At 35.8% G+C, this 27607-nt stretch overlaps 1 protein-coding gene across 13 annotated transcripts in view; it reads left to right on the top strand.

Moving 5' to 3' along the window:
- The window catches only part of LOC137244884 (antichymotrypsin-2-like), a 78216-nt gene that overhangs the window by 23587 nt on the left and 27022 nt on the right, over positions 1 to 27607 (top strand). For 7 of the 13 annotated variants that reach the window (XM_067774587.1, XM_067774582.1, XM_067774586.1 and 4 more), the window contains exons 1-3: positions 4836 to 5037; positions 23203 to 24131; positions 26965 to 27112. In XM_067774587.1, coding sequence (XP_067630688.1) covers positions 4938 to 5037; positions 23203 to 24131; positions 26965 to 27112 — 1177 coding nt within the window. In that variant the 5' untranslated portion in view covers positions 4836 to 4937. Of the gene's footprint in view, positions 1 to 4835; positions 5038 to 5525; positions 5663 to 10348; positions 10684 to 12075; positions 13500 to 13830; positions 14265 to 23202; positions 24132 to 26964; positions 27113 to 27607 lie in introns of those variants that run through there. The other 6 variants (XM_067774591.1, XM_067774585.1, XM_067774592.1 and 3 more) reach the window with 6 other exon arrangements.

Raw genomic sequence — 27607 nt, 5'->3', positions numbered from 1 at the left:
TTATTATACATATAATTTTGCTCACAATAATTTATTTCTTTAACGAGACATGGAGAACACGACTTCTCGCAAGATTGTCGAATCTCGAAATACTCGTAATACTCGCGAGCTTCTCGACTTTCAATTCTCGCGAGAAGGCGGGAGTCGCGAGAAATCTCTTCTCGAACAAGTTTGAGAAATCGTAAGCTCTACAGGTGATTGAATCGAATTATTTAAGAAACGTAGTGCCTGAATAAAATACAAATTATAAAAGACTGAATTTTTTAACTTGCTAATTTCAATGTAAAACGGAAATGAAACTAAAACCATTATAATTATTTTTTTATTTTAAAATGGATTACATCGGTGAGTATCATTCTACTACCATTGGGGTTAAAAATGCGACTGCACCATATTTCAGACCTTATTGAAACGAAAATGGACTAGTCTTCATATGTTCTCATATGGGTACAAAGGCGAATGGTCCTATCGATCCCTTTCGGGTATAAATGGGTACAATTAGTCTCTTCATAGGACATGCTCAAACAAAAGGAAACAGTTCAACTCATACAAAGAGATCAAAACTGGCATTGGTCGCATTCTCCTTTCCGACTCATTCCGGATTCATTCTAAACTAATCGCATTTTTTGCAGGGCAACTATTGCTCACATTACTAACAAGGATATACTCCTTATATTCGACAAAAAAAAATTAAGATATATATTTTGAAACACAGCATTATTAATTGCCCTATTAGCAGCTAAATTATGTGACTGTATGAAAAATGCAATCTCCATTACTATATATTTGTCTGTGTGTAGGGAAATTTTGCATCCAACTTGTAAAACACATGAAACCTTTACACATACTCATACATATCTATATAAGTTCATGTGTGTGTTTGTATATTGTTTTGTTTATAAACGTTTGATAGGTCTGTGGCTAAACACTGGTCAATCTATGCCAACTGCCTGAGGTTCGCCTTTCTTCCCAAGTTGTCGAATATGGTCATAGTTAGCTTAATTTGAAAGGCGGGGAAGAACTCAAATGCCTCTCCCAAGGATTTCAAAGCGCTGGAGCGCCTGCACGATCTAAACGTACGGAGAGGATTCCTCGAGAGCGCAACACACCTATTTTAAAGGCAGGTCTACTGAAACAGCCTTCCATTCGATTATTAAACTCATAGAAAGGTCAGTCGAGCCCAAAGAGTTCATTCTGTGTGCCTTTCTTGCCGTCGAATCATCTTTGATTATATATATCAACAGACTTTTGGACGGCATGATTGTCACAGCGGCATGGGAAGATTTACTGACCCAGAGAAGGGTAAGAAGGGGTATGCAGGGGGTCTTCTGTCTCCCCCCTCTGAGTCGTGGTCGTAAACGAACTACCTCAAGATCTCGAATTTAGAGTGGTACTCCATGCTGACGATCCAACAATCCTTGCCAAGGGAAGTACTCGGACACCTTGAAAGACCTTCTTCAGGGTTACCTGGGTACTGTAACTATGTGGTCTGTGTGGACTTAGGCTCCTTGTGCAGCTAGCTACGGTGGAACCATTTGAAAACGCTGGGAACTCTCTCCAAAGGTTATACACTGGCTATATGACATTGTGATCAAGCCGCTCCTCTTCTATGGGGTCTTGGTCTGGTGGAACGCACTGAATAATGAATTAATATTTACAAGGCAACAAACCGTGCAACGAAAGGCCCTGATTGGAATAAGCGGAGCCTTTCACACAATACTAACTCTGGCTCTAAACACATTGTTAAATATGCACCCGGTGGACATATTTGGAAGGTAGCCCCACCATGGTTGTAATTAAGCAGAATTTAGATTTAGTAACAATGGGCACTCGAGAATGCTATCCAACGCGTTAAGGGGTTTAATATAATATCTATATCTGTACGATGAAAAAGAAAATAACTTGCAATCCGAAAGCTTTCTATGATTTCGTTAACTCTAAACGTAGGGTTAAAGTGTTTCCTTCTGGTATGAAAAACCGTGATGATTTCTCTAGCGATGATCTAGATATTGCTAACTTCATTGCACAATTTTTCAAATCTAACTATTCCGCTGAATTAATTTATTTGTCTAGTGAATATCCGTATCAACTCAACTCACTTAACGCAATTAATATTCCAGAAATATCTCCAGAAGAGGTTTTTACATATTTAACGTCTTTGAAGGAATCTTATAAATACGGCCCTGATCTCATTCCCACATGTTTTCTCAAAAAATGTGCTAAACACATGCCCCTAAAACATGGTGTTTTTCCTGCTGCTTAGAAGGAATCTTTTCTAATACCCCTCCACAAAAACGGCAGTAGATCATTGTCTGCCATCCCAAAGGTATTTGAAGCCATTGTTACCAATCAGCTAACATTTTCCATTTCTGCATTGATTGCAGACTTCCAACATGGATTCTGTAAAGGAAAATCTAGCGTTACCAACCTACTTGAACTCACAACTCATGTTTCTAATGGATTTAGAGAAAATCTTGACACCGATGTTATTTACACTGATTTCAGTAAAGCATTTGACAACGTTTCCCACTCCTTGATTATCCACAAGCTGGACCGACTTGGCTTTCAACCTGGTATCAACCAGTGGATATCTTCGTATCTCTGCGGTAGAACGCAACAAGTAATTTTTAAAAATACTCTTTCAGGTGTCATTCATATTCCCTCTGGCGTCCCACAGGGCTGTCATCTCAGTCCAATTCTGCTCTTGCTATTTATTAACGATATCTGTGCCACAATAAAATATTCCAAAATTTTAATGTATGCTGATGATGTTAAACTTTTTTGGTCCTATGCGTCTATTGAAGAACGTCCCTTGCCTCAAACGGATTTAAACTGCTTAGTTGCTTGGTGGAACGCGAATTCAATTCCGCTGAACCTCAATAAATGTAAATTCATGTGCCTCTCTCGGAGATCTTTGCCAGCAGCCTCTTACGTAATTAATAATTTTTGTCTTGTATCAGTAAATTATTTTGTTGACTTGGGAGTCACGATGGATGCTAAACTTAGTTTCAACCTTCATATTACGACTACTGTCAATTAGGCTAGAGGTGTTCTATCATTCGTGAAGCGATGGTCTAAAGAATTTAGTGACCCGTATGTAACCAAAGCCCTTTTTACCACATTAGTTAGACCGATATTAGAATACGGATCAATAGTCTGGAATCCGCGATATCAAGTTCATGCAGATAGGCTTGGGTCAATACAGAAGCAATTTTTACTTTTTTTTAAGGAATTTTCATTGGGACTCTGCGTATAATTTTCCACCTTATACTAGTCGGTTAAAGATTATCAATCTTCCAACTCTCGCTAGTCGTAGAGAAATGTTAGGCGTATTATTTATGGCTAAACTATTGAATGGACTAGATTCTAGCACCTTTCTTTTGAACGAAGTAAATTTCAATGTCCCATCGCGAGTGTCAAGACATTACAAACCTCTTCTTTTGAGGCAGTGCAGAACTAATTTCGAATTAAATGAACCATTTCGGTGCTTGTGTCATGATTTTAACTCTCATTCGAATTAATTTCATATAACGGATTCACTTTTTACTATAAAGAAAACTGTCCTATCCTATCTTAACTCGTAACAAAAAAAAAAAAATAATAAAAATAAATAATAAAACAATTCTTATATGCTAAAAGCGTTAACTTATTTAACAATTTACTACATGTATAATTTCCAACTGTTATGTATATAATATTCAGCAGATGATTTTTATTCTGTAGCTGAGCAGTTTTAGATCTCGACGCTTAACAACAACACTATCAACAACACGGCAAAACCAGAATCCGTGCGTCATGCGGAGATAAGGTGTAATAAAAACACAAGAAGTTTTTGTTTAACAGATATATTTCGATTACCTTCAGTAATCGTCCTCAGGGCAAATTTATTTTCACGTGGAGTATTATACTATTTCATTTAATGAAATAATTAATTTTTCCTTTTCACACGGGGCCACTGGATTCACTATCGCAAATCTGTCGCCAAAAGTGTATCTCTTATTTTTTTTAAATAAAGTTAAAATGGATAGCAGTCTTTTCTCTTAAACTTTACCAAATATGTGCCTATTTAAAAAAAAATCCATATTATCTTTTCGGCAAATGCTTCAAAAGTGAAAATTTGCATTTTCCGTAGCTTTATTATGAAATTCGATTCGAAAGAAACTTTTCCATTCGAATCGAGTTTTTCAATTATTCGTAAATTATTGAAAATATTTTTTTTCATCATTAGTTTTTTGTATGGACTTTCAGTTTGTATGGAACTTCTATGTTAAATATGGGCTTTAATATAGAAAACTGGACTAATTATTTCATTAAGCATCTTTATAAAATTGGTATAACTTCTACTCGTTCAGTCCGGCGGCTGCCAAAGAGGCTGAGTTCTTGAAAAGTGTGGTTGTGCACAGTCGGCGAGTGCGTGAAATCACCCGAGGTCGCAGCAAGCTACTTTTCAATAAACATTGTTTAGGCGCCAGCGCATAGCCACATGGATGACAATTGTCATGATAATAGATACGTTATTTGTATATTTTACTAAATTGAGTTAAAAACTTGTTTCAAATTAAATAACATCTTAAATAACCCACTTTTAAGCGGACAACAGTTAACTGATTGTTAGGGTCTGCCCCATTGAAGGTCCACTGCAAACCAATCTAGCATCAGCGTAAATGAAAGGTTCTTGTCCTAGCTAGAAATTAGTGAAACAGGGTGAAACCTATCGGATTAACCAGTGCTCGCTTGCAAGAAAATAAATACAGAATTGCACGTAAAGGGTTTGAAAAGAGAGTTCCTGCAACCCGATTCTCTTTATTTTGACAATTTACCCATTTATTTATTTAGTTCTCAGACTAGAAAAGTTTAATAGTTGGACGCCGGCATTCGTATATAAATACCTAACTCAAATCAACCAGTAAAGCAATAACAAAAAATTCTTGCAATAAATGTTGATGTCATTTATTAAACAACAAATACCGAAAAAATCGACAGATTTAACATCTGTGCGGAATTACCAGTCTAAAAAAGAAATACACAATAAAATTGGTGAGTAAATGAAGCAAATGAAAACTAGATAGAAATTATGAGGCATTGTTTACTATATAGTTTGGCAGCTTAAGTAGAGGTTATGTTGCGAATAGAGTGGAAGGCAGTGGACTAGGCAGTCGAATGTCATATAATGAAGGAATGGTGTTCGGAGATTTTTCAAAGTTAAAAAAAAAAATGATAAAAGCTTTAACATAAATAAAACTATTGTTTTAATAACAACAAAAACGCCATATATATTCTGTATACATAAATTTGTAAGGATTATCTCACTTTAAAATTTGAATTAAATAATCTAAAGTTTTGTTTTGAAACTGAGTCGAGAACTGTGCGTGTGAATGTGCGAATTTTCACCGATCAGCTGTTAGTTGCGCTACTTGGTAAAATTTACAATGTTATGAGGTAATTAATTGGGAAGAATATACAAAATATAAGCGAAATATTTTATTTGCCTACAACAAGTGGAAATCACTTTATTTTGAAAATATTAAAACAAAACATTGACAAAGTACTAAAAGTTATTTAAAGGGAGTATTCTGTAATGATAAATAACGAAAGTGTTTACAAACATTCATACAAAAACCTTTGGGAATGTTTTATGATCATAGGCATTTAGCAGCTATTAGTGAGTCACATAAAGCCCTGTAGGAAAAGTTATCGCTAATGTATTAAGCTAGTTTACATACAGTAAGAGAGTGACAATAATTGAAATGCATGTACAAAAGTACAGATACATAAAAGATATGGGAAGAACCGATGTCTGATGAATGCTTTTCTGACTAAATTTGTAGATAAGTACATGCATATGTACATATATGTAGCACTGTATTGATTACGTTTGTGAAATAAATAACAATTACATTTCACAATTAAATTAAATAGGCCAAGATTATATATTGTCGATGGCTTTATCAAACTACATGTAGACAAATTGAATATCCGACCTATTGTTTATATCCCAAGCAACCACGTGAATGTGGTTCACACCTTTGTACACATTTTCATACAAATCGCTTGAGCCCGTCCGAAGATAATAGCGGAAATATTCAGCCCATTCTAAATATTCCCTCGGAATTTTGTTCTCGCGGAATTTTTTATTCCCGCTGCAAAATTTCTCCAATTCTTTTCTCCTAGGGAGAACAATAATTGGGGAATAGGAATTTCGGATTTTCGAAGTCAGCTGTTTTGTCAATTGAAATTTCATTGCGCATTTCTCATTTTGTTTAAAAAATAGAAAAGTTTAATTATTGTTGAGAATTTGTTTGAAATGAAGAAATAAAATATAAACAATGCACAGTATTGCATTTTATGTGATATCCACTGATATGAGTAATGAATTGATGCCACAGCAACATCAACAGAGGAGCATAAGAAGAGAAGACGGCGGGATAACACAAATCTACCGAAGTTGCCTGCTTCCATTCAGCAAAGCAATTTTCTGGCGGCCAAGTCGTGTTGAATTCGTCTTTCGTCATATGCCAAAATCCATTTAAGCCTTCTTAAAAAATCCTTACTCAGTTTCTGGATGGCTGCATCAAATATACCAACAGCTCTTCCGTTGCTTATGATATATTTTTCGACTTAAAATAGATATTTTGGTAGAACGTACATACATATTTTAGCACAAATTTGTACAAATAAGTGTTCTTTCTTAAAAGAACCAATTTCCTTTAACTATTGTGATGCATTCCCTTTAATTTAACAAGTGAAAAAACTCCTATGAAATGGCAGAGAAATTTCCCTCTCCCTCACATTCATAATACCTACTTTTCTCCCATAACCGGTTTCCGCTTTTCGAACATTGTTCAGAATAGGAGGAAACGGAGAAGTGAAAAAATTCGCAAGGAATTTTTATTTAGAATACGAGGAATGGGAGAAGGCAAAAAACTCGCACGGAATTTTTGTTTAGAATTGGGCTGATTATTAAGAAATAAATAAAATAAAACTTAAAAGGTAATAACTAACGTCAAGGATCCCAGAAACACGCATGGGCAATTTTTAATTGCACTATTGAATCGAGGAGACCACGTAAAAAAATGCTTTGTAGTCAAAGAAGCTCTCGGTGATGAGGAAAACGCATCAAAGCTATTCAATAGGATCAGAAGCAAGGGAAAGACCTCTTTCGGCATACGAAAATCATGCTATGCATGTCACTTATAGTACACGTTCTGATATATGAAGCAGAACACTAACAACATCTGATGAAGAAAGAGCAAACGCTCTTAGGAATTAGTAACGGAATGGGAATTTCAACACAAAATGATGTGGCTCAAACCGGCGCCAATTACATAGAGCCCAAATGCTCATGCGAAAAGAATCATACAAGGTGTAACAGATGTAAAAATAATAATAGGGAGACTCATTAAAGCATACATATAAATTTATGAGGTTTAAAATTATATCCATTTACACACGCTGTTATATGAATGCACCTAGTAATATTCTTGATAAACTTAATTGTCGATCAGCTGTATTATTGCCAAAAAAAATTAGTGAATGTTGTACAAATTAAAAATGCCAAGATTAAGTAAAAATCAAAACTTTTATAAGATATTCTTGTAAATGACTTCTGATGTTGGAGATTTCTGATGAAAATGAAAACTGTTATGTTTGCAAGGTTGCATTCTTTTGATTTTACCTCGTTTACACCATGAAATGGGCGCGTAAATTTATACAAATTGTGTAATACTATGTTCAAACAGAAAAATAAATTTAAGCAATTTCGATTTAAATTGAGTGGTGTTCATACAACTCAATTTAGCTTACACAATAGTAATTGGATATCTGGTTGGCTCATCTCTACAGCAAGAACATACCTTTGTTCAGACTGTCAAAATGTGCGTGTTGGTATTAGGCGAGTGGAATGGAATGAAAACATAAAACTTTGAAATTTTTGTGTGTTGTAAGAAAATGGGTTCAATATTTTGGTTTAATTTTGAGTTTGCCATCTTCTTTTCACAATGCGGAGTAGGGAAATGAAAAAAATAAAATCAGCTGATGAGATGAGCTAACCATATAGTAGAGCCATGCGTAACTGACGTTTAAATCTACTCAATAAACACACTTTACACGGTTGCATTTGCAGTTTGAAACAATTTATTACGCTATTTTTTTAAATTGGCAATTTATTATATGATAAATTACGTAATAAATTGCCCAAATGGTATAAATTGCCAATTTGGTGTGTGTTTATACACATAACATAGTATAAACAATTTTTCATTCAAAATTTGACAGTTCGTTTACCCACTAGATAAATTTATAAGTGTACATACTTTATAAGGCATTTGTGAGCTTAAATGAGTCCCCTAATAACAATAACTGTCACAAACTATCGTGATCATAGTTGGGGACCGTGTGCATTTTCCACTACATTGTTTAGTGATAGTGTAATGCCAGGTACACTGAAAATTTATCGCACTATGTCCAAGTATGATCGTGACCTTGTGTAATAATAACATGCTATTATATGCATATATGTATACAATACTGCCTTTAATGCCGTTAAAAATTAATTAAGTTTCAAAACTAATTTATAATGTCTCACTATCGTTTCCTTTTCACTTAACAGTTTTACAATAGAAGTTAAAGTGAAAAATATTTAGCGGGGAACTCCAATGTAACTAATGGGACAGACAGCCCTCTTCACAGCCGAACAAATTAAGCCGCTACGTCAAATAAACATTCTTCGATTATTTACCGTCTATATGTGAATCGAATGTCGGTGAAGAATTTGTGAATTCCACTGCTGTATCGATATTCGCTATATGTATTTGTATATCGATATTCGTTAACCCATGATCAGTTATTATCAGCAAATAATAGACAAATATTTTTGAGGTTGTTAACGTCACCGGCTACGCTTTTAAGGTTCTTACATTTTAAATCAACGCAATTGTCACCTCATAACCAATGTTAAAACTGAGTTACTGAATAGCACAATCGGCACTGTTGTCGAAAAATCGTTGGCCTCGACAAATCGCATCGTTAAGGAATAATGAGTGTATTTACTTATTTATAATTTTGAAACTTCGAATGGATCCTTTTCCTTTAAGAGTTCACGGAGTCGTTCCGGATAAACCCGTTCATCGGGATCTATCTGTAACAACCGATACCGAGAAACTATTGTTTAATTATACCATTATTATCGATAGCAAATTATTATCATCGAGGTATCGGTTTGCTATTGCTTACCGCCTAATCATGGGATTCTTATTACATTTTTATCGGCTTGTTATTGATGAGCTAAAGATGTGTTATCGATTTTATATTGAGGTTTCATCAATATCTGTTTTATAACAAACCGATGAATTGTGGATAAAAAATCGATATAACACCAAAAGGAAATCGTTACTTTTCGATATCGAACTATAACTTTTCGACACCAAATCGATAACTTTTTATATCGTAACTTAAACTAACTTAAATATATCGATAAATTTTAGATAACTAATCGATAGCACGCCGAAAAATAGTTGTCAAAACTTCCATAACTAATCTATAATACGCCGATAAGAAATCGATACATTTTCACCATAAAATCCACAATTCTTTGATAGCAAAACGATCATTTTTTTATATCGAATCGAAATTTTCGGCATTAAATCAATAACAAGTTTGTAACACTTCGATGCCAAATCTATAATTTTTCATTAAATAATCTATAACTATTCGACAACAAATCGGTAACTTTTTGATAACGTATTGATAATAAACCAATAACTGTTTGATAACAAATCCATACGTTTTTGATAACATATCGATAAACTTTCGATGGATAACCGATAACAATTTAATAATAAATCGACCACTTTTTGGTAGCAAAGCAATAACTCGTTAATTTCCCTACTCTATGTACATTGTTCCCGAATTATGCTACAGTGCAGTTACTGCACTAACGCTTACATCCTGTATTCCCGCATAAAGCATACCAATACCACACATTGCTACTACACTTAGGGAACGTACCCAAACTACGTGACCCATTTTCTACAACTTTTTATCCCCCTCCCTCCCCTCGGTGACCATCGGTAGTATATTTTAAGACCCCCCTCCCCCTTTAGTTTTCACATAGAAGTTCATAAGTATGATTTTAAATTATTTGTTGCTAACTTAAAAAAAATTTATTTCATTAAATTTGTTTTTATTAATTCAGCACCCGCCCCGTTACGCGAAGCGTGCGTGCATACATATAATTACAAGTTAATAATATTAAGAAGAAAAATGTATTTAAAAACATATTCGAACAACAACTTTATTTATAAAGTCTTTTTCCTTTTTATATCTTTTCATCTAATTCAACTTTATACAGAATACTCTGCCAGCATCAAGCCACTGGGATACATCGTAGATTATGGGAGCAGTAGCATCAGGAGTTTCCTCAGACATATAAGATCTCTTTTTTGTCTCCTGGAGAGGACATTCAGAGGTCGCACGCGAGACACGTCGTCCACTGCATTACCGTGCAAGTTTTTCTGATGATTTTTCATGGAAATTTATGACGCGAAATAAATTCCACAAAAAAATTTCAAGATTTTCTAGAGATTGTTGACTACGTGACAAAGCCCCAATTGCTCCCCTCCCCCCGTGCCCAGTGTAATACCTAAAGAAGCCCCCCTCGCCCCCTAAAGGGGTCACGCAATTTGGGTACGTTCCCTTACATTCTATATTCTCCCACACAACATACCACTTCTATTTTGCTTGCACTTACCTTACGCTTACTACTGTATTCTCCACACTGTGAGCAAAGCTGTTTACACATCAAAAAACAAGAATTATACTCTGCGCATTTACTTGGTATTTACATATTCATTCCGTTTGTGACTTATTCCACTATTTCTGTTCCGTACCTAGAATGATTTTTTGTGAGTTCCACTCTCAGTATATCTGATTCACTATTCATTCATTCATTCATTTTATTCATTATTATCCTGTGCAATCTTAAATTTATACAATTCATAAAACAGAAGTATACTTATATATATAAAATTAGCAAAAGATAACAGTTAATGGTGTTTAGTGTCCAAATAACAGGACAGAGATAACACCATTTCCTTAAATAACTATAAATCTATGTTGTACATTGTGGGGTGCAATACAAAATCTATGTAATGAAGAAGAAATATTTACAGAAGTTGAAGAATTAAACAAATTCCAATTTACAAGTGCGCTTACTACGAGAGAATTATACAGAGGTAGTGAAAGACAAAAAATATAATGAAAATACTAGTAATTATATTATATTATATTATATTATATTAATTAATTATAAAATTTGTTAAATTTTAAAATTTTTAAAGGGAGATACTTTACGTAACAGGCCGCAACAGAACTTCTATATCATCATGATTCAAACAAAGGAGCCATAATTTACCTCCTTCAAGAAAACGGATAGTCTCCTAATGCTTTGTATAGCTTCGGGAAGCTTATTGAAAACCATGCAGGACACTATTGTGTAGAAGTTTTGAAACAGGGTGGTACGAGAAGCAGGAACTACAACATTTGAATGTGAGCTGCTTCTTAGCCTTTGTGGGGGGTATATTGGACTACGTAGATACCCACACCTCATAAAAAATATTTTTAAAACTTTATAGAAATACAAGTGCCTCACAGGCAGAATATTTAACCGTTTAAAAAGGTTCATAGTGTGTGATAGGCGGTTCGCGTTACATATTCTTCTTATGAGACACTTCTGCAGAATTAAGAGCGGACGAGTTTTACTATTATACGCACTTCCCCAGCAACTTATACCATATTGTAATTTAGATTGTACTAGTCCAAAATACACCATTTTCAGCACACTGCGTGAACATAGTTTTTTAAGACGATAAAATGAGCGCAGAGTGGATAACAGATATTGTTTCACAGTAGAGATATGGGACGACCAACTCAAATTTTGATCTATTATAACACCCAGGTACTTAAAATTGGATACCACTTCGATCTTAAAACATTTTCCGTCGCAGTCAAATTCAGGTGCATAGCCAACTTGAGACCCCTGATCAATACAAGTATGAGTATAAAGTTCATACCGCAAACAACTTGCAGAATGGAAAGTAATATCACTGCTTGGCACTTCCTTGCCTGAGAGGCTGAAATACATCAGCTTGGTCTTATTGCTAACAATCAGCTTATGAGAAGCGAACCATTGCCTCAGCAGGTGCACATCATGATTTATATCCGCAAAAAGATTGAATGCATTGTTTGTCGCATATGCAATAGCCAAGTCATCTGCAAAAGCAGTGACTTTACCCAGGAAAGGTATTGAAAATATAGAATTTATATAAATTAAAAATAAAACTGGACCAAGGACTGAACCTTGAGGGACCCCCAAATCCATCGATCTAGCTGTGCTTAAAGAATTGTCTATTCTGACCCTTTGTATTCTTGTATTTATATATGATTTAAACCAATCAAGAACATTTCCACGGATGCCAGCTGAATGTAGTTTACTTAGAAGAATATTATGGTCAACCATGTCAAAAGCTTTTGTTATATCAATAAAAAGACTACCAAAATACTTTCTTTCGTCCATGGACTTATACATAAAGCAACATAGGTCAAGAAGAGCATCTTCAGTAGAAGCTCCTGACCGGAAACCGAATTGCATAGGACTGAAATATTTAATTTTTTCCAAATAAGCCATGACCCTACACTTCACAGCTTTCTCAAAAACTTTCGAAATTGATGTCAAAAGAGAAATAGGTCTGTAGTTGTTCTTATCTTTCCTATTTCCCTTCTTATATAGTGTTAAAACAACAGCACATTTCAGATCCTCTGGGAATACTCCTGAGACTATACTACAATTAAATAAATACTTTAAAATATCAACAACATAGAGAGCAATCTTTTTTAACATGCGATTCGAAATGTTGTCATTTCCAGATGAATTATTGTTTTTCAAAGAGTTTACTAACCTCAGGATATCTGTGCCAGAGATAGGGTCAAAAAAGAAGCTACTTCCTGGAGAAGTATTTCCAGAATCAAAATGGTTGATGTTACATGTGCAGCTAATAGGGCTATTATTGGGCAAGGAAGTTTTTCCGATTGTAGCAAAAAAGTCATTAAAGGGATTAGCAACGTCCACTGGGTGAAAACATCCACCCCGTTGATATCTAAAACAATAGAATTAGCATTGGTGACCGAATTCCGATGAAGGATGTCATAAACCATATTTATTTTTATTGATTTCTTTTTCATTGGAATTGCCCTTAAACTGATTTCGTGAAAACGACTAGTTATTCAAAAAATTAGAGTACTAATTTATTATACTTTAAGCGTGTAAAAAAGGATTAAGAATTCGTGTTGTTACAACAAAAAATCATTTTATGTCTAGTTGGGTCTCGACTGATATAAACAGTCAATATTCCGATCGTCTACCAGTACTCTGACTATAGTGATAACAACATCTTCTTAACGAAATCCATGTATTTTTTAAGGCTAATACATAAAAAGCTACTGAGGTTTTACGTTTGTTCTCTGAAGAACGTCCTATCTCAAATTTGTTTCAAAAATGCGCTATTTTGGCTTAAAGTCAATACATTTTGACATTGGTTGGGACGTTTATGAAAAAAAAATTCTGAAATAGTGTGTTTTTCAAAAATATTCTAAGATAAGCCAATTTCGAACTGGCAGCCGAGATAGCTCAACATTCCAATCAGCCGTCGATATACAAAGCCACAATTTTTTCATTTTTCAAAATTTTATAGGTATTCCACGTATGCTATTGCTTTTTGATTCAGTATTTAATATGTACTCATGTTAATGTTAACATAAATTGATAAGCGTATTTGATAATCAGTTTAATAAGATTTAGTTATTTATTGTACGCTTAACGAGTGAGACGCGATTATTGTTGATTCTGAAAAATAAGCAAATGATAACAAAAATACAAATCAAACAAAAATACAAATCAAACAAATTCTTTAAAAGTGTTAAGTACGTATGTATGTAGCTGATTTGCAGTTATCCTCTATTCTTCGGATACAAAGAAAAAATATAATACGATGAATTAATATATGTTTAAAGTTAAGTAATTTAGCAAAAGTTAAATGCCAGTTGTTTATAATCGTAATACGCATAAGTTTGGCAATGCATAATATTTTAACATACATACATATGAAGGCACATACGTGAAGAGTGTAAATGTTTATAGATCCCATAAGCAGATAATTTAGAGGCATATATGTACATATATAAAATGGTCGATTCAACAAATTTTCTTGGTGGTAAGTTTAAAAAAATTACTACACAAAACGGTATTGGAATTCTGTAACCTTTTTGAGACATTCACAATCGTTACATAAGCGCATCGATAACTATGTATAATGATTTAGATATTCAGTTTACTTTTTTATTTTGCTTACAGCTGACTTCCCGGGTTATAGTATTTTCCAGGGTTGGGCCTGTAAACTGTTTAGATTGTTTTCAGGAATTGTTTACATGTAAACAATATAATTGTTACAAGCTAATTGTTTACGTAAATAATTCCATTTTGTAAACCATTGTAAACAGTTAATTTTTTTGCTTTTTTTATGAGTCAGAAGCAATCTACTACTAATTAAGCATTTTCACTATTTTTCAAAGAGTTTTCCAGGCTTGTAAAAAAATACGCTTTAATATTTTTTATTCATTTTCACTGTCCGATTCTTCATTGTTTTGGTCAATTTTCATTTTATAATCTATACTATAATAAATCTCTAGAAAATCGTGTCTGTACATCCAAGATTTCTAAAAAAAAATGAGTGTACTTGACGTTTGGAATGTCGTAGAATCCATCGGCACCACTTTTTTCTGTTTGTCTGTATGATTTCGATAATATCGGAAACTAACGAATGGATTTTTATGAGACTTTCACAGAGGGATAGCCTGTAACCCAGAAGGGAATCTAGAACTTATTTCATTAAAATCACGTGAGAAACAAAAAAGATATAGTTGTTTAAGCTATAATTAAGCTACTTTTAAGGATTTTTTTTGAAAAACGAAGGAAAATGCACTTAGTTTCCAAACAAATATCAAAGAATGCCTTTGCAAAGTTTTTTTTTCAATTTCATATAAATTAAAAATCAAATTCATGAATAGATACAGTGGCGTACCAAAAAAAATTATTTCACGCTGCCATATTACGATAATCGGTTAAAATGAGGTTACCTAAAACCTCTAAATATGCGTACAATATGGGCATCAAACAATAGAGGAAGGTCACAGGTTTCATTTGAATTTTGTGATATTTCGATAAATTAATCGATAACTGAGTTATCGGTCAAAATGTATTTGCTCCAAAATCTATAAATTTACCTACAATATGAAATACTTTTACTTAGGGCGGCCACCGTGGTGTGATGGTAGCGTGCTCCGCTATCACACCGTATGCCCTGGGTTCAACTCCCGGGCAAAGCAACATCAAAATTTTAGAAATAAGATTTTTCAATTAGCTACGATTTTAAACCTTTTACACGCGTTAATCAGGGACTCAAACCTTTTGGTGCAATTCTATTTATCTATTCGCTGACAGGTGGCGCAAAGTTCTGTTACCAGTTTTCATGAAAAAAATTTCATCAAAGTAGCTGTGATTTTCTTCTTTGATTTTTTGAGGTTTTATAAATTTTAGCTGGACATAAATTTTAGTTGTTTGAAGAAGTTCAGTTGTGCAGTTGTATTTTGTGTTGTGCAGTTGTATTGTTGTAAGTGAATTTTAAACTGGTGAGGACAAATTGTTTTTCCTTTAATTTTTATTGTTAATCAGTTAATGTATTCGTTTAAATAAATAAATATGTGGCAACAAATTATAACAACTTAAGTCGAGTTAAGAAATTAGACCAATCAGAATTTCTTCTGGCGGTTTTTAGTAACAAAAAGCTAAGTTTTGTAGAACTTTTATCGGTTTTATATTATTTGGTTTCTAGACCATTAAATCTAATACGTTTGGCTAATTTATGAAGCAGTTTTCTTTTAAAAAATCGCTGGAGGTAATTTCAGCTGTTATAATTTCTTAACTCGACTTAAGTTGTTATGATTTGTTGCCACACAAATAAATGCGAGGTTTACACTATTATACGAGCTTTTCGAGGCATACACGACTTTAAACGAATACCCTGAATATTTTTAACTCAACCTATTGCTATTTGGGAGGTGCATTCGGATGATTTATTTCAATTTTGGTAGCCTCATCTGAAGAAACGTATTTTTGAACCCCATGCAATTTTACCAGTAACTAATGGCTCAATTACATAAAACTTTGGAGTTGTCATTTCCATACAAAGTTCGTGGAACGTAAAGCAACTTTGTATGAAAGTGGATCCTTCGAAGTTTTACGTGTACATATAACTTTGTGCAACTTTGACAGATGAGCGCTTCGTTTTTTGCTCATGGCTCAAAATTTTTCTCAACCTTACGTTCCACAAACTTTTTTGACAGGACCGTGTGATAGCAATGGGAGCGCAACTTTCGTCAAAGTTCTCAAAGTTGTATGTAATTGGGCTCTAAGGTATTGACATTACCAGCTGGTATTCGGGTGACCTGTGTGTTGGTAATATGGGATGATTGCACCATGGCGAACCGGACAGCCGTAGAAGCTGTGGACAGAACGCTGAGGGATATACGCCAAAATGACCAAGTTATGGGTGGTGTTACTTTTCTCTTTTGTGGAGATTTTCGGCAGATACTACCGGTCATACCACGCGATACAAGAGCAGATGAAATACGAGCGTGTTTGAAGAGCTCATATTTATGGTGTAACATTAAAAGAATGCATTTAACAGAAAATATGCGCGCTCGAATCGGAGGCAACATAAATGCGCAGAACTTCTCCGAAACTTTGCTAAAGATTGGAAATGGTACATACCCCGAAGAAGAGGGCAAAATTACACTACCCGATAATTTGTGCCGTACCGTACATTCTTTGCAAGAACTAATTTCTACTGTTTATAATGATCTAGGAGTCTGTCATGATAACTTTTGGCTTTGTGAGAGGTCTATCTTGATGCCACGAAATGACCAGGTTTTGAAAATCAATTCGTATATACTCAACGATATTCAGGGAGAGGAGGTCGAATACTTTTCAATCAACAGAGTTTTGGAGCAAGATGACTCAACAAATTTCCCTGTGGAGTTTTTACATAGCCTTAGTGCACCTGGACTTCCATCCCATAAAATTATTTTGAAAATCGGCGCACCAATTATTCTGTTGCGTAACCTAAGCCCACCAAAATTGTGCAATGGAACGAGGCTCAAAGTTGTTTCTGTAAAACAAAATATAATTGAAGCAGAAAATTTGACAGGCAGTGGCAGAGGAGAGAGAGTCTTTATACCACGTATCCCCCTTATACCAAACAACTTTCCCTTTAGATTTAAACATGTTCAATTCCCGGTGAGCCTTTGCTATGCTATGACAATCAACAAAGCACAAGGCCGGACGATGAGTGTTGTGGGCGTTGATCTGACTGTGAGTTGCTTTTCTCATGGCCAGCTTTACGTGGCGCTCTCACGTGTTAGTGAAGCAGACAAATGAATCGTCTATGTTCCTAACACTTCCACATCAAACGTTGTTTATAAGGAAGAATTATAAAACAATTCTTTTTTTAAATAAGCATTAAAAATGTTAAATTTTGTATTACAAGTTAACTCTCCACACATACACATACATTCACACTGAAGAGCTTGGAATAATTTTGTTTTATGCGTGCTAAGTATGTAAGCATTCACTTTTATAACAATCATAATGCTATATATGGCTATGTATGCGCATAAGTTATTCTATAACAGTTTTATATAATTCGCCTTAATGTATGCAACAATTAAAAATTAGAAAGTCGTAAAAAGCTATCAAAATGAATTCTTTTAAAATTAGTCACTCAACAAAAAAGTATTATTTTTTCCAACCTAATTTGTAAAAACTAACAATTTTAAAAATTTGTACGTAGTTTTTTTTTGTCAAACTCAACGATTTGCAAGCGAAATAAACATGTATGTACCCATATATAAAAAAACTTTCTTTTATTCTCTGGTATATAAACAGGATCTGTAAGTATTTTCTGTTTTATATTTTGAATGTGTATGTATATCCATATATGTATGTAAGTTACGGCTTATAACTTTTAACCGATTGAAGTAATATTTACTGATTTTATTGCATGCTTTAGCGGCGAGCTTAGACAAAAGAACTGAAAATAAGATATGGTAATAGAAATGTGGGGGAAGAGTGAAGAAAATACCGAAAAGAGGTTGAGCGCGAGATAATAAGAATGGGATCGCCAGAAAAAGGCACAGAGTAAAGTAAGTGGGATGGACCAAGCAATAAAAGGGGAGGAGGGATAATGTGGGAAAATAAATATTGTTTTATATAAACGGAGCCTGCACATGGTTTCGTGATTTAGGTTAGCAGAAATGTTTTAAAATTTGTTAAGTTAAAGACCTAAGATATCGATATTTAAAAAAATATAAGGGCCACTTTAATATAAATACGCATCCCGAACAACGTCGGGTACCCTGCTAGTAAATAAAAAAACTGATGTATATTGGAACAATTTTTCGTCATCCTTTGCCAAATTTGGTTTTAAGACAAACCGGTTTCGGCGTTGTGGCATCATCAGTGTCGATTTTCGTTCTGATCTGTTGTTGTCGTTTGTCCTGTATTTATAGCTCGGAGGTACATGAGCAGGTATTGCCAAATTGATGATTGTGTATATTTAGTTATGTGTATGTGCTGTGTGTTCATTTAGAACCGAGGGTGGTTTTTACTGATCGATGTGTGTGGCTGACTGGGGCAGGTAAAAATCCGTAATTTTAGTCGATTGACCTTTGTGGGTTTGTTGTTTTGATGCGTTAATTGTTTTGTGTTTATTTGTTGTTGTGTGTTTGTCTGTTGTACCTGTGTGATTACTTTGTTTCTTGTAAACAAGTTTTAAAGGCGCGAATATTGTGTCAGAAATTGTGTTTATCTGGTCGTTTATTATTCTACCATCGAATGTTTTATGCTAGATACGTGGATGACATAATATGCGTTTTAACTACTAATAACGAAGAGCTTGTACTGGAGTACCTCAACAAACAGCACGGAAATATAAAATTTACAATGGAAACCGAAAAAGACAGAGAAGTCAACTATCTAGACCTCACTATAAATATTGATAAAGATGCCAAAAGATTTAACTATGACATATATAGAAAGCCAACGGCCACCGACACAATAATACATAATACCTCAATTCACTCCAACAGCATAAAAATGCAGCATTAAGGCACTTGGTACATAGACTTGAAAGAACACCTCTTACACAAGAGGCATGTAAGAGAGAATTTGAGGTCATATATAATATCGCTGCAAATAACGGATATAAAAACACTAGTAGATAAGCTGAGAAGGACAAATGGAGAACCAAAACGAAATAATGAAAAGGAAAATAATAGCTGGACGACTATGACATATACTGGAAAAGTAGCATATAAATTGGCAAACTTCTTTAAAAAATACAACATTAACACAGCATTCAAAATATCAAACAATCTAGGGCGAAAACTGAAAACTAACACTAACTTAGAGGATCCGTTTAGCAGCCACGGCGTATACAAGCTTACCTGCGGATGCCAACATAGTTACATAGGACAAACAGGACGACAAATAAGAACGAGGTTCAGCGAACATATTAGAGATTACAACAAAAAAATACGGAATCCAAACATTATACCCAGTCTAACTTCGCGAATCACATGGTCGAGAATGAATGTTGCCAAGCAAACATCAATAAAACAGTTAGGGTTCTTGACATACAAGCAAAAGCCCGACGTCTCAACGTAGTCGACAACATGGAAATCTACAAACAGAAAACATTCGACGGTAGAATAATAAACGAACAGATAAACACAATTTCTGACACAATATTCGAGCCTTTAAAACTTGTTTACAAGAAACAAAGTAATCACACAGGTACAACAGACAAACACACAACAACAAATAAACACAAAACAATTAACGCACCAAAACAACAAACCCACAAAGGTCAATCGACTAAAATTACGGATTTTTACCTGCACCAGTCAGCCATACAAATCGATCAGTAAAAACCACCCTCGGTTCTAAATGAACACACAGCACATACACAAACAGGACAAACGACAACAACAGATCAGAACGAAAATCGACACTTCTGATAGCGCAAACCGGTTTGTCTCAAAACCAAATTTGACAAGGGATGACGGAAAATCGTTCCAATATACATCATTTATCCACCCTGTCGGAAAATCAACAAAACAAAATAAATCAAAAAAGTAAATTTTTGGACCTTTCAAATCGATCTGTTTGACTTGACAGTTTACAGTATAAGTTGAAATGACACATGCCGGTAAATGTTTACAATTGTTTACAATGAAAGTGTAAATACTCCAAAAAATGTTGTAAACGCGCAACCCTGGTATTTTCAGATCAAATGAAACTTTTTTGTTTCAAATGAAACCCTTTTTTGTCTTCTGAGAACTACATGTATTAAATCTCCGAAACCATTAAAAAAAACAAAACAAATCACAGACAACTGACACGAGCACAGAAAACACGAAACCAACCCCCCGCGATAAACAAATTAGAATCACTGCCTTCCACCTGGCAACGAACCGCACACAGCCATAAACAAAAAACACTTGACAAGACCGTTTCAAAAATACACGCGAGCTGGCTACATTCTATATACACACGACTTACCTAAACGAACAGTTCAATAAAATGAAAGATTATAAAAGCTTCCAATTTACACAATCGCGACAGAACAAAATTGAACAATGAAGATGGCACAACAACAAAACCGAAATCTCCGAAATCATTAAAAACATAACAAATCACAGGCAACTGACAAGAGCACAGAAAATAAGAAATCAACCCCCAGAGGATAAACAAATTAGAATCACTAACTTCTACCTCCCAAAGAACCGCACACAGCCATAAACAAAAACACACTTGACAAGTCCGTTTCACGAATACACTCGAACTGGCTACATGTTATATACACACGACATGCCTAAACGAACAGTTCACTAAAATAAAAGACTATAAAAGCTTCCAAATAAAAGGATCGCGATAGAACAAAATTTAACTCTGAAGCCCAAGCCACTGCCTCGTCGTATCGACCTATTAGCCTCAGTTCTTCTCTTCTCAATTTGAAGGAACTTCCTCTCTAGGATTTGAATTACTTTTCTCTCCAGTCAGGAAAATCCACCTAGACTAATATTTATAATCATACAGGGAAAATTCAAAATATAGCCCTATGCGCCCTATCATGCTAGTGAACGAGCTATATTTGGCAACGACATATGACAATGTTTATTCGCTGGGTGCTGTGCATGCTAAAGAGAAGAAAATTCAGTACGGAGATGAGAGGAACAACTGAGTCAATTTTTGTCACTAGGGGATGTCGGGACCCATTGCACGCAAGGCATACATTTTGTATGTCGGGGTTAATTGTGAATTGGTAAGAGTTTAACCTGTTACAGTATCTTTACCGAAGTTGAGCTAAAGTGACGCGCGTTTCCCTAGGGTGAATGCGTTCCTCTTTTGCGAGTTCTGGATATTTTTCTTTCTTTTCTGGATTCGCCGGGCAATTCCTGAGATAGAGGTCCGACGCCTGTTTGTGGATATCAGTGAGGACTTGCTTGTGCTTTTTTTGCTTAATACGGCTGTGTTCTCAGGTGCCGTATTTCCTTATAATGATTACGGGGATGACCCCTTAAGCCCCTGGGAGGTGTAGCCTTATCAATCAGATGTCTGTTGGGATGCCCAGGTTTCTTGGTATTCAACAGACACTGCTTGTTCAGCATTTCTCTCCCTAATGGGGAGTACTTTCGCTTCATTGAGTAGGTGGTGTTATGGGGACATAAGAAGACAGCCCGTAGCGGTTCTGACTGCAGTGTTTTCGCAGGCCTGTATTTTCTTCCAGTGAGTGAGCTTTAGGCTTGGCGCTAAATTGATAAATGGCCGGCCAATTGCTTTGTAAGTGGTAATGAGCGTTTCTTTGTCTTCCCCCAAGTGATGCCGGCAAGAGATTTGAGTATTTTATTACGGCTCTGGATTTTAGGAACAATTGCGGTTACATGCTCATACATAGATGACCTTCTTCATCTGATGTTAACCCATGCATTTAATACAGAAGTGTATGCAGATGACTCACTATTCTGCTTTACAGGGATGACAGTCCGATGCTTTTTACCAGGGGAAGAAAACTGCAATGTTAGAGTCATCACTGGGCAACACCAAAAATATTTATCAAATGGAGGAAATTACCTGATGATTACACTGGACAGACCTCTTACGTGGAATGTTCATTTAGAGATTAAATAAAAAAAAAATAAATGTAAGGCGCGATAACCTCCGAAGAGATTTTAGGCCGAGCTTCTCTTCCAATTTGCATCGTGTTACTTTGTACTTTTTCCTACAAATTGGCCGGACGGGACCTACTTATTTTATGCCGACTCCGAACGGCATCTGCGAGGCAGATGAGTTTTCACTGAGAGCTTTTCATTGCAGAAATACACTCGAAGTGCTTGCCAAACACTGCCGAGGGGCGACCCCGCTTAGAAAAATTTTCTGCTAATTGAAAAATCTTATTTCTAAAATTTTGATGTTGCTTTGCCCGGGGTGTGAACCCAGAGCATTCGGTGTGGTAGGCGGAGCACGCTACCATCACACCACGGTTAGAGATAAGATTGAATAAAACAAGGGTTTTCTTTGCGGGCACTCGACCTTATGCCAAAATATGCGGACCATCACCCAAAATGGCATACTGATCATTATACATTGTCATGAAGCCAATCATCACCTACACTTCTAGCAATCTCTAAATTGGGAAATTTGATGGAATGGTTTGTGTCGGCATAAGAGGGGTGTTGAAAACGTCCCCTGATGATGCACGTAGTGTATTAAAAGCAACACCTCCCTTCCCTATTTCAATATAGAAGAAGCCATACTTAAAAACATCTCCGGGCAAAAGTCCAGCTCTTTTCCGTCTCCTCTTCCTTTCTTATCTTCCATTTTAAATTTTTTCATTGTTATCCTAATGGTCTGATTTTGTTGAACCAAGTTGGATTTATAAATTTCCCCGTAGGGATATCCTTAAATGGTTGCACATAAAAACATTTCAGTTCTACGCAAGATTTTATAGCAATATTTCTATTTCTTCATTTCAGCCATCGTCGTATTTATAACGATAACATTGTTAACCGGACCTACAACAACAGCAAATAAATCAACTCACTGTGAAATGTCGACGCAACAAGAATTTGCCCAAAAATCGGCCCAGTTCGCCGTCAATCTCTTCAATTTTATGTACCACAAACAACCCAACCGAAATATTATCTACTCACCCTTTTCAATACAAACCTGTGTGGGTATGGCTCGTGTTGGTGCCACCGGTGAAACAGCTGCGGAACTCGATCGTGGGCTTGGTCTGCCATCGCATGATGTAACAGCCATTGCTGACACTTTCCACAATATTTTGGTTAATTACACGAACAGCACAATTTTGAAAATTGCGAATAAAATTTACATCATGCAAGGCTATACGATACTGAAAGAATTTAACGAAATTGCATCCAACAAATTTTTTTCCACAGCGGATAGTATTGACTTTAGCCAAAATTCAGTTGCAGCGAATACAATTAACAAATGGGTTGAATCTAAAACTAATAATCTTATTAAGGACATAATTTCACCGGATGCTTTAAGCCCTGATACACGCGCTGTATTGGTCAATGCGATTCACTTCAAAGGCGAATGGAAATATCAATTTCCCAAAGCCGCAACGCGTGATGATGATTTCTATTTGAATGAAGTTGATTCGGTTAAAGTGCCTATGATGAATGTGAAACAAACTTTTGGTTATGGTGTCATGCCAGAATTGGATGCAACTGCATTGGAAATGCCTTACAAGGATTCAGATCTTTCTATGTTGGTAATTTTGCCAAATACACGTACAGGATTGGCGAATTTGCAAGAAAAATTAAAGAATTTTGATCTTAGCCAAATCACAACTAAAATGTTCCCAACGAAAGTTATAGTGAAATTTCCAAAATTCAAAGCCGAATTTGATATCGAATTGAATGATGCTTTGAAAAATGTAAGAACAATATATGTACATAAATATATTTTGTAATGAATTTAGGGGGAACTCCGCTTATTTGCAACCTTCTGCTAACATTCGAATCGCTAAACTGTTGAATAAATCACTCCAATATCCTTTATTGCAAAATTCTCTTTATTAGACTACTTTGGGAGTAGTACAATTATACTTCTCAATTAACTTCACCTCGCAACTGATAACGTGTTTAAATCAAAACTGATTAGTCATGCCTCAGCTTGCGCTGCTTTTATACTATCCGTTTCCTCTTTCACCCATTTCTCCTAAATTTTAGGCCGAGCTTCTCTTCCAATTTGCGTCGTGCTCCTCTTGATTTTCCCTACAAATTGGCCGGACGGGACCTACAGGTTGTATGCCGATTCCGAAAGGCATCTGCAAGGCAAATGAGTTTTCACTGAGAGCTTTTCATGTCAGAAATACACTCGGAGCGCTTAACAAACCCTCCCGAGGGGCGAACCCGCTTAGAAAAAGTTTCTTCTAATTGAAAAACTTTATTTCTAAAATTTTAATGTTACTTTGCCCGGGGTGTGAACCGGTACCATCACACCACGGTGGCGGCCAAGCCATATATGTACATGTATATTTGTAGTTTGTAGCCATATGCGTGTGTATATGTGAGTAAATACTTCGGCTGATGATTACATGTGTTTGTGCGTATCTCTTCGTTGCCATGTATGTATGTGTGTAAATGATGATTGATTTGTTTAGAGTGGCAGCTTCTTTTATTGTTGTTGTGCCTTTTGTTTACTTAGTATCAGCTTAGTGATGCTAATATTCCTAACAATATGTATAAGTGGTGCACAAATACAAGTTTTTTTTAATAATTTTCTTAACTTTCTTCAACATAAAATTGACGTTTAGAAGGAGTCTCACCCTATCTCGGGTGCTTTTTTTAAAACTACTAACTATATTAGGTTTTTTTTTGAAGACCGCCCTACCTCAGACACTTTTCCAAACCGCCTCATCTGAGAATTTATTGGAGTCGGAAACGATCAAACACATTTTGTGCTCGTTCCCAGCTCTCGCCATGCTAAGATTCCAGCAATTAGGCGCCACGCAGCTATCTAGAAGCAGTAAGCAGTATTGGTCTAAAAAGCTTCGGGTAACACTATAAACTCCTTAAGTCTATTTGAGCCAGTTCAAACTAACCCAACCTATTTCAGAACTCTATTGAAAAATATTTATTCTCAAAATTAAAAAAAAACACCCTATCTTATCATAAACCCATAAACATTTTGAGCAGAGATAGGGTGTTTATAAATAAATTTCGGAGACAGCTTGTTTTTCAACCGAAATCTGATAGAATGAGAGTATGGATCACATTCCGAGATAGGGCGCTCTTCAATTAAATTCTGATATAAAGCGTTTTTGGGTTTTTGGCTCGAATTCGAGCTCAATGCTTTTGCCTTTATGATAATTGTTCTTTTGATTTTACCATAGTTGAAAACTTTTTTTTTGTTGTTTTTAGCTAAAAAAAAATCCAGACGAGGTTTTCCTGAAACAAAGCTTCACATAGGACGTTCTTCAAAGAAATTCTTGAAACAAATTCTTAAAAAGGGCAATCTTTAATCAAATTCTGGGCTGGGAGATTTTTGAAAAAAAAGAAACCGGCATTCAAGTTGCTTAAAAAATCTTAGATAGGCCGTTCCTGAATGAAATCCCTATTTTCTCCTGCTATTTTTCTTATTCTTCCTGAAATTTTCTTATTCCCTTAATCTCTTTTTCCTTCTCCATCTACTTTTCCCCCCAACTCCCAAACATATTCCCACTACTACTTCCACTCCCAATCATATTTCATAACGCATGTAATCTGTAAAATTTAGGATACCTGCTTCAAATTATTATCACTTTTCCATGGCCTCGAAGCATCCATCAACGGTGGTGGTCTAGGGTCATCACTATGCACTGTTGCTTCAGCGTTGGTCTCATAAATCAACCCAAGGATCTTCCGATCCTCAAAAGGCCAAGTCAGCCTCCCTGAATTTTTTATCCGCTTCGTTGTCTCTGCATTACCTCTTCCGCTGATCGCTCACCTGCTTGGTCCATGCAAGAGCCCGCTGCTCCTTCACCCAATATTCAGCATTCCTTTCTAATTTACCGATAAGGTGGCATGTGTACGGAAGATTCAGGCCACATTGCCCGTCTCATGTTGGTTGGCCTCCTCTGGTTGTTTCTTTTGCCTATATTTGTGCAAGCTTTAGGACAGTGACCTCCAAAATATATGCTCAGTGTGAGGTACTCTTCTTGTGACTGCGCTGGGGACGGACTTCTACCAACTTTTGTACCGAGATTCGGTTGTACCGCTGCTCCTTTTGCGGAGCTAGCTCCCATCGGCAGCTTCCAATCACGAGTGGCCGAGAAGGGTAAGGTCCGGCGCTGGTCCGAAATTCGCATTCATCGGATCCGCCGTTACCGGGTGGCCTATTTGGGAATATGATTCGGCTCCGGCCTGAAAATAAAATGGAATATGGTATAGAGCTGGTAGTAGAAGGGAAAAATATGTTTAAGGAGGAAAGAAAACGTTGACAACTCGAATTTACCACCGTGGCATTGTCAGCTGTCATCACTATGAGGCTACACTCCTGCATGGGAGGAGGTGACATCGACCAGCCGACGATTTGTGGTGATGCTACTGTTGGAAAGGCGCAACCTTCTTCATCAAGCTAATCCAAACAAGATTAAGACTGGTGCTTAGCCAAAGAGAGTCCCATTATCCATTATTACTTTTTAAATTTATTTTCGTACTACATATGTATATACTACCTATGACTTACATCAATTTTGTTATCGTATTTTATAAAAATATTTACAGCTTGGAATGGGGCGCATGTTCAGTAAATTTGCTGAATTCGGTAAAATGCTGAATTCGGACTCTGATGAACCACTGCAAATTTCAAAAGTGGTGCACAAAGCTTTCATTGAAGTGAATGAAGAGGGAACCGAGGCTGCAGCCGCTACAGGTAAGATCTTTCCGCATTTACTTATGTACATATGTATACCAGGAAGTTTGAATAGGTAGGTAGCGTGGGATTGTCAAAGTTTGGACACATTTTATGTTAGTTTTCTTCTTTTGATCAGCTCCTCGAATATAGGATGGTTTTCATCCTACAGCTGCGGGTAGGCGAGGAATCGGACAGTGATACCAAAAGAGCATACAATGGCGAAGCCGCAGGATAATCTGAAGGGTTATTTCATCACACTTGCATGGTACCTCAAAAGAGCCCAAATAGCAGCCCCTTGTCCATCTATGCCCATGACCGCAAATACTCGTTCCAAGGATAATCAGATAAACTCTACTTACAGAATAGTGCGCTACCTTAGTTTTAGATCATTGAACATTTGATGAAGCAGCAGATATCACTGCAGAGTTTTGTGATACAGCTTAAAACGTCTGCTGTTCAGTTAATCGCGCGGGGAAAGCGGATACAATGGTGGTGGCAAGAAGGTTCAACGAC

The sequence above is a fragment of the Eurosta solidaginis genome, chromosome 3, assembly GCF_040869045.1.
Source record: "Eurosta solidaginis isolate ZX-2024a chromosome 3, ASM4086904v1, whole genome shotgun sequence".
Lineage (NCBI taxonomy): Eukaryota > Metazoa > Arthropoda > Insecta > Diptera > Tephritidae > Eurosta > Eurosta solidaginis.
This window is presented reverse-complemented; position numbering and strand designations above follow the sequence as displayed.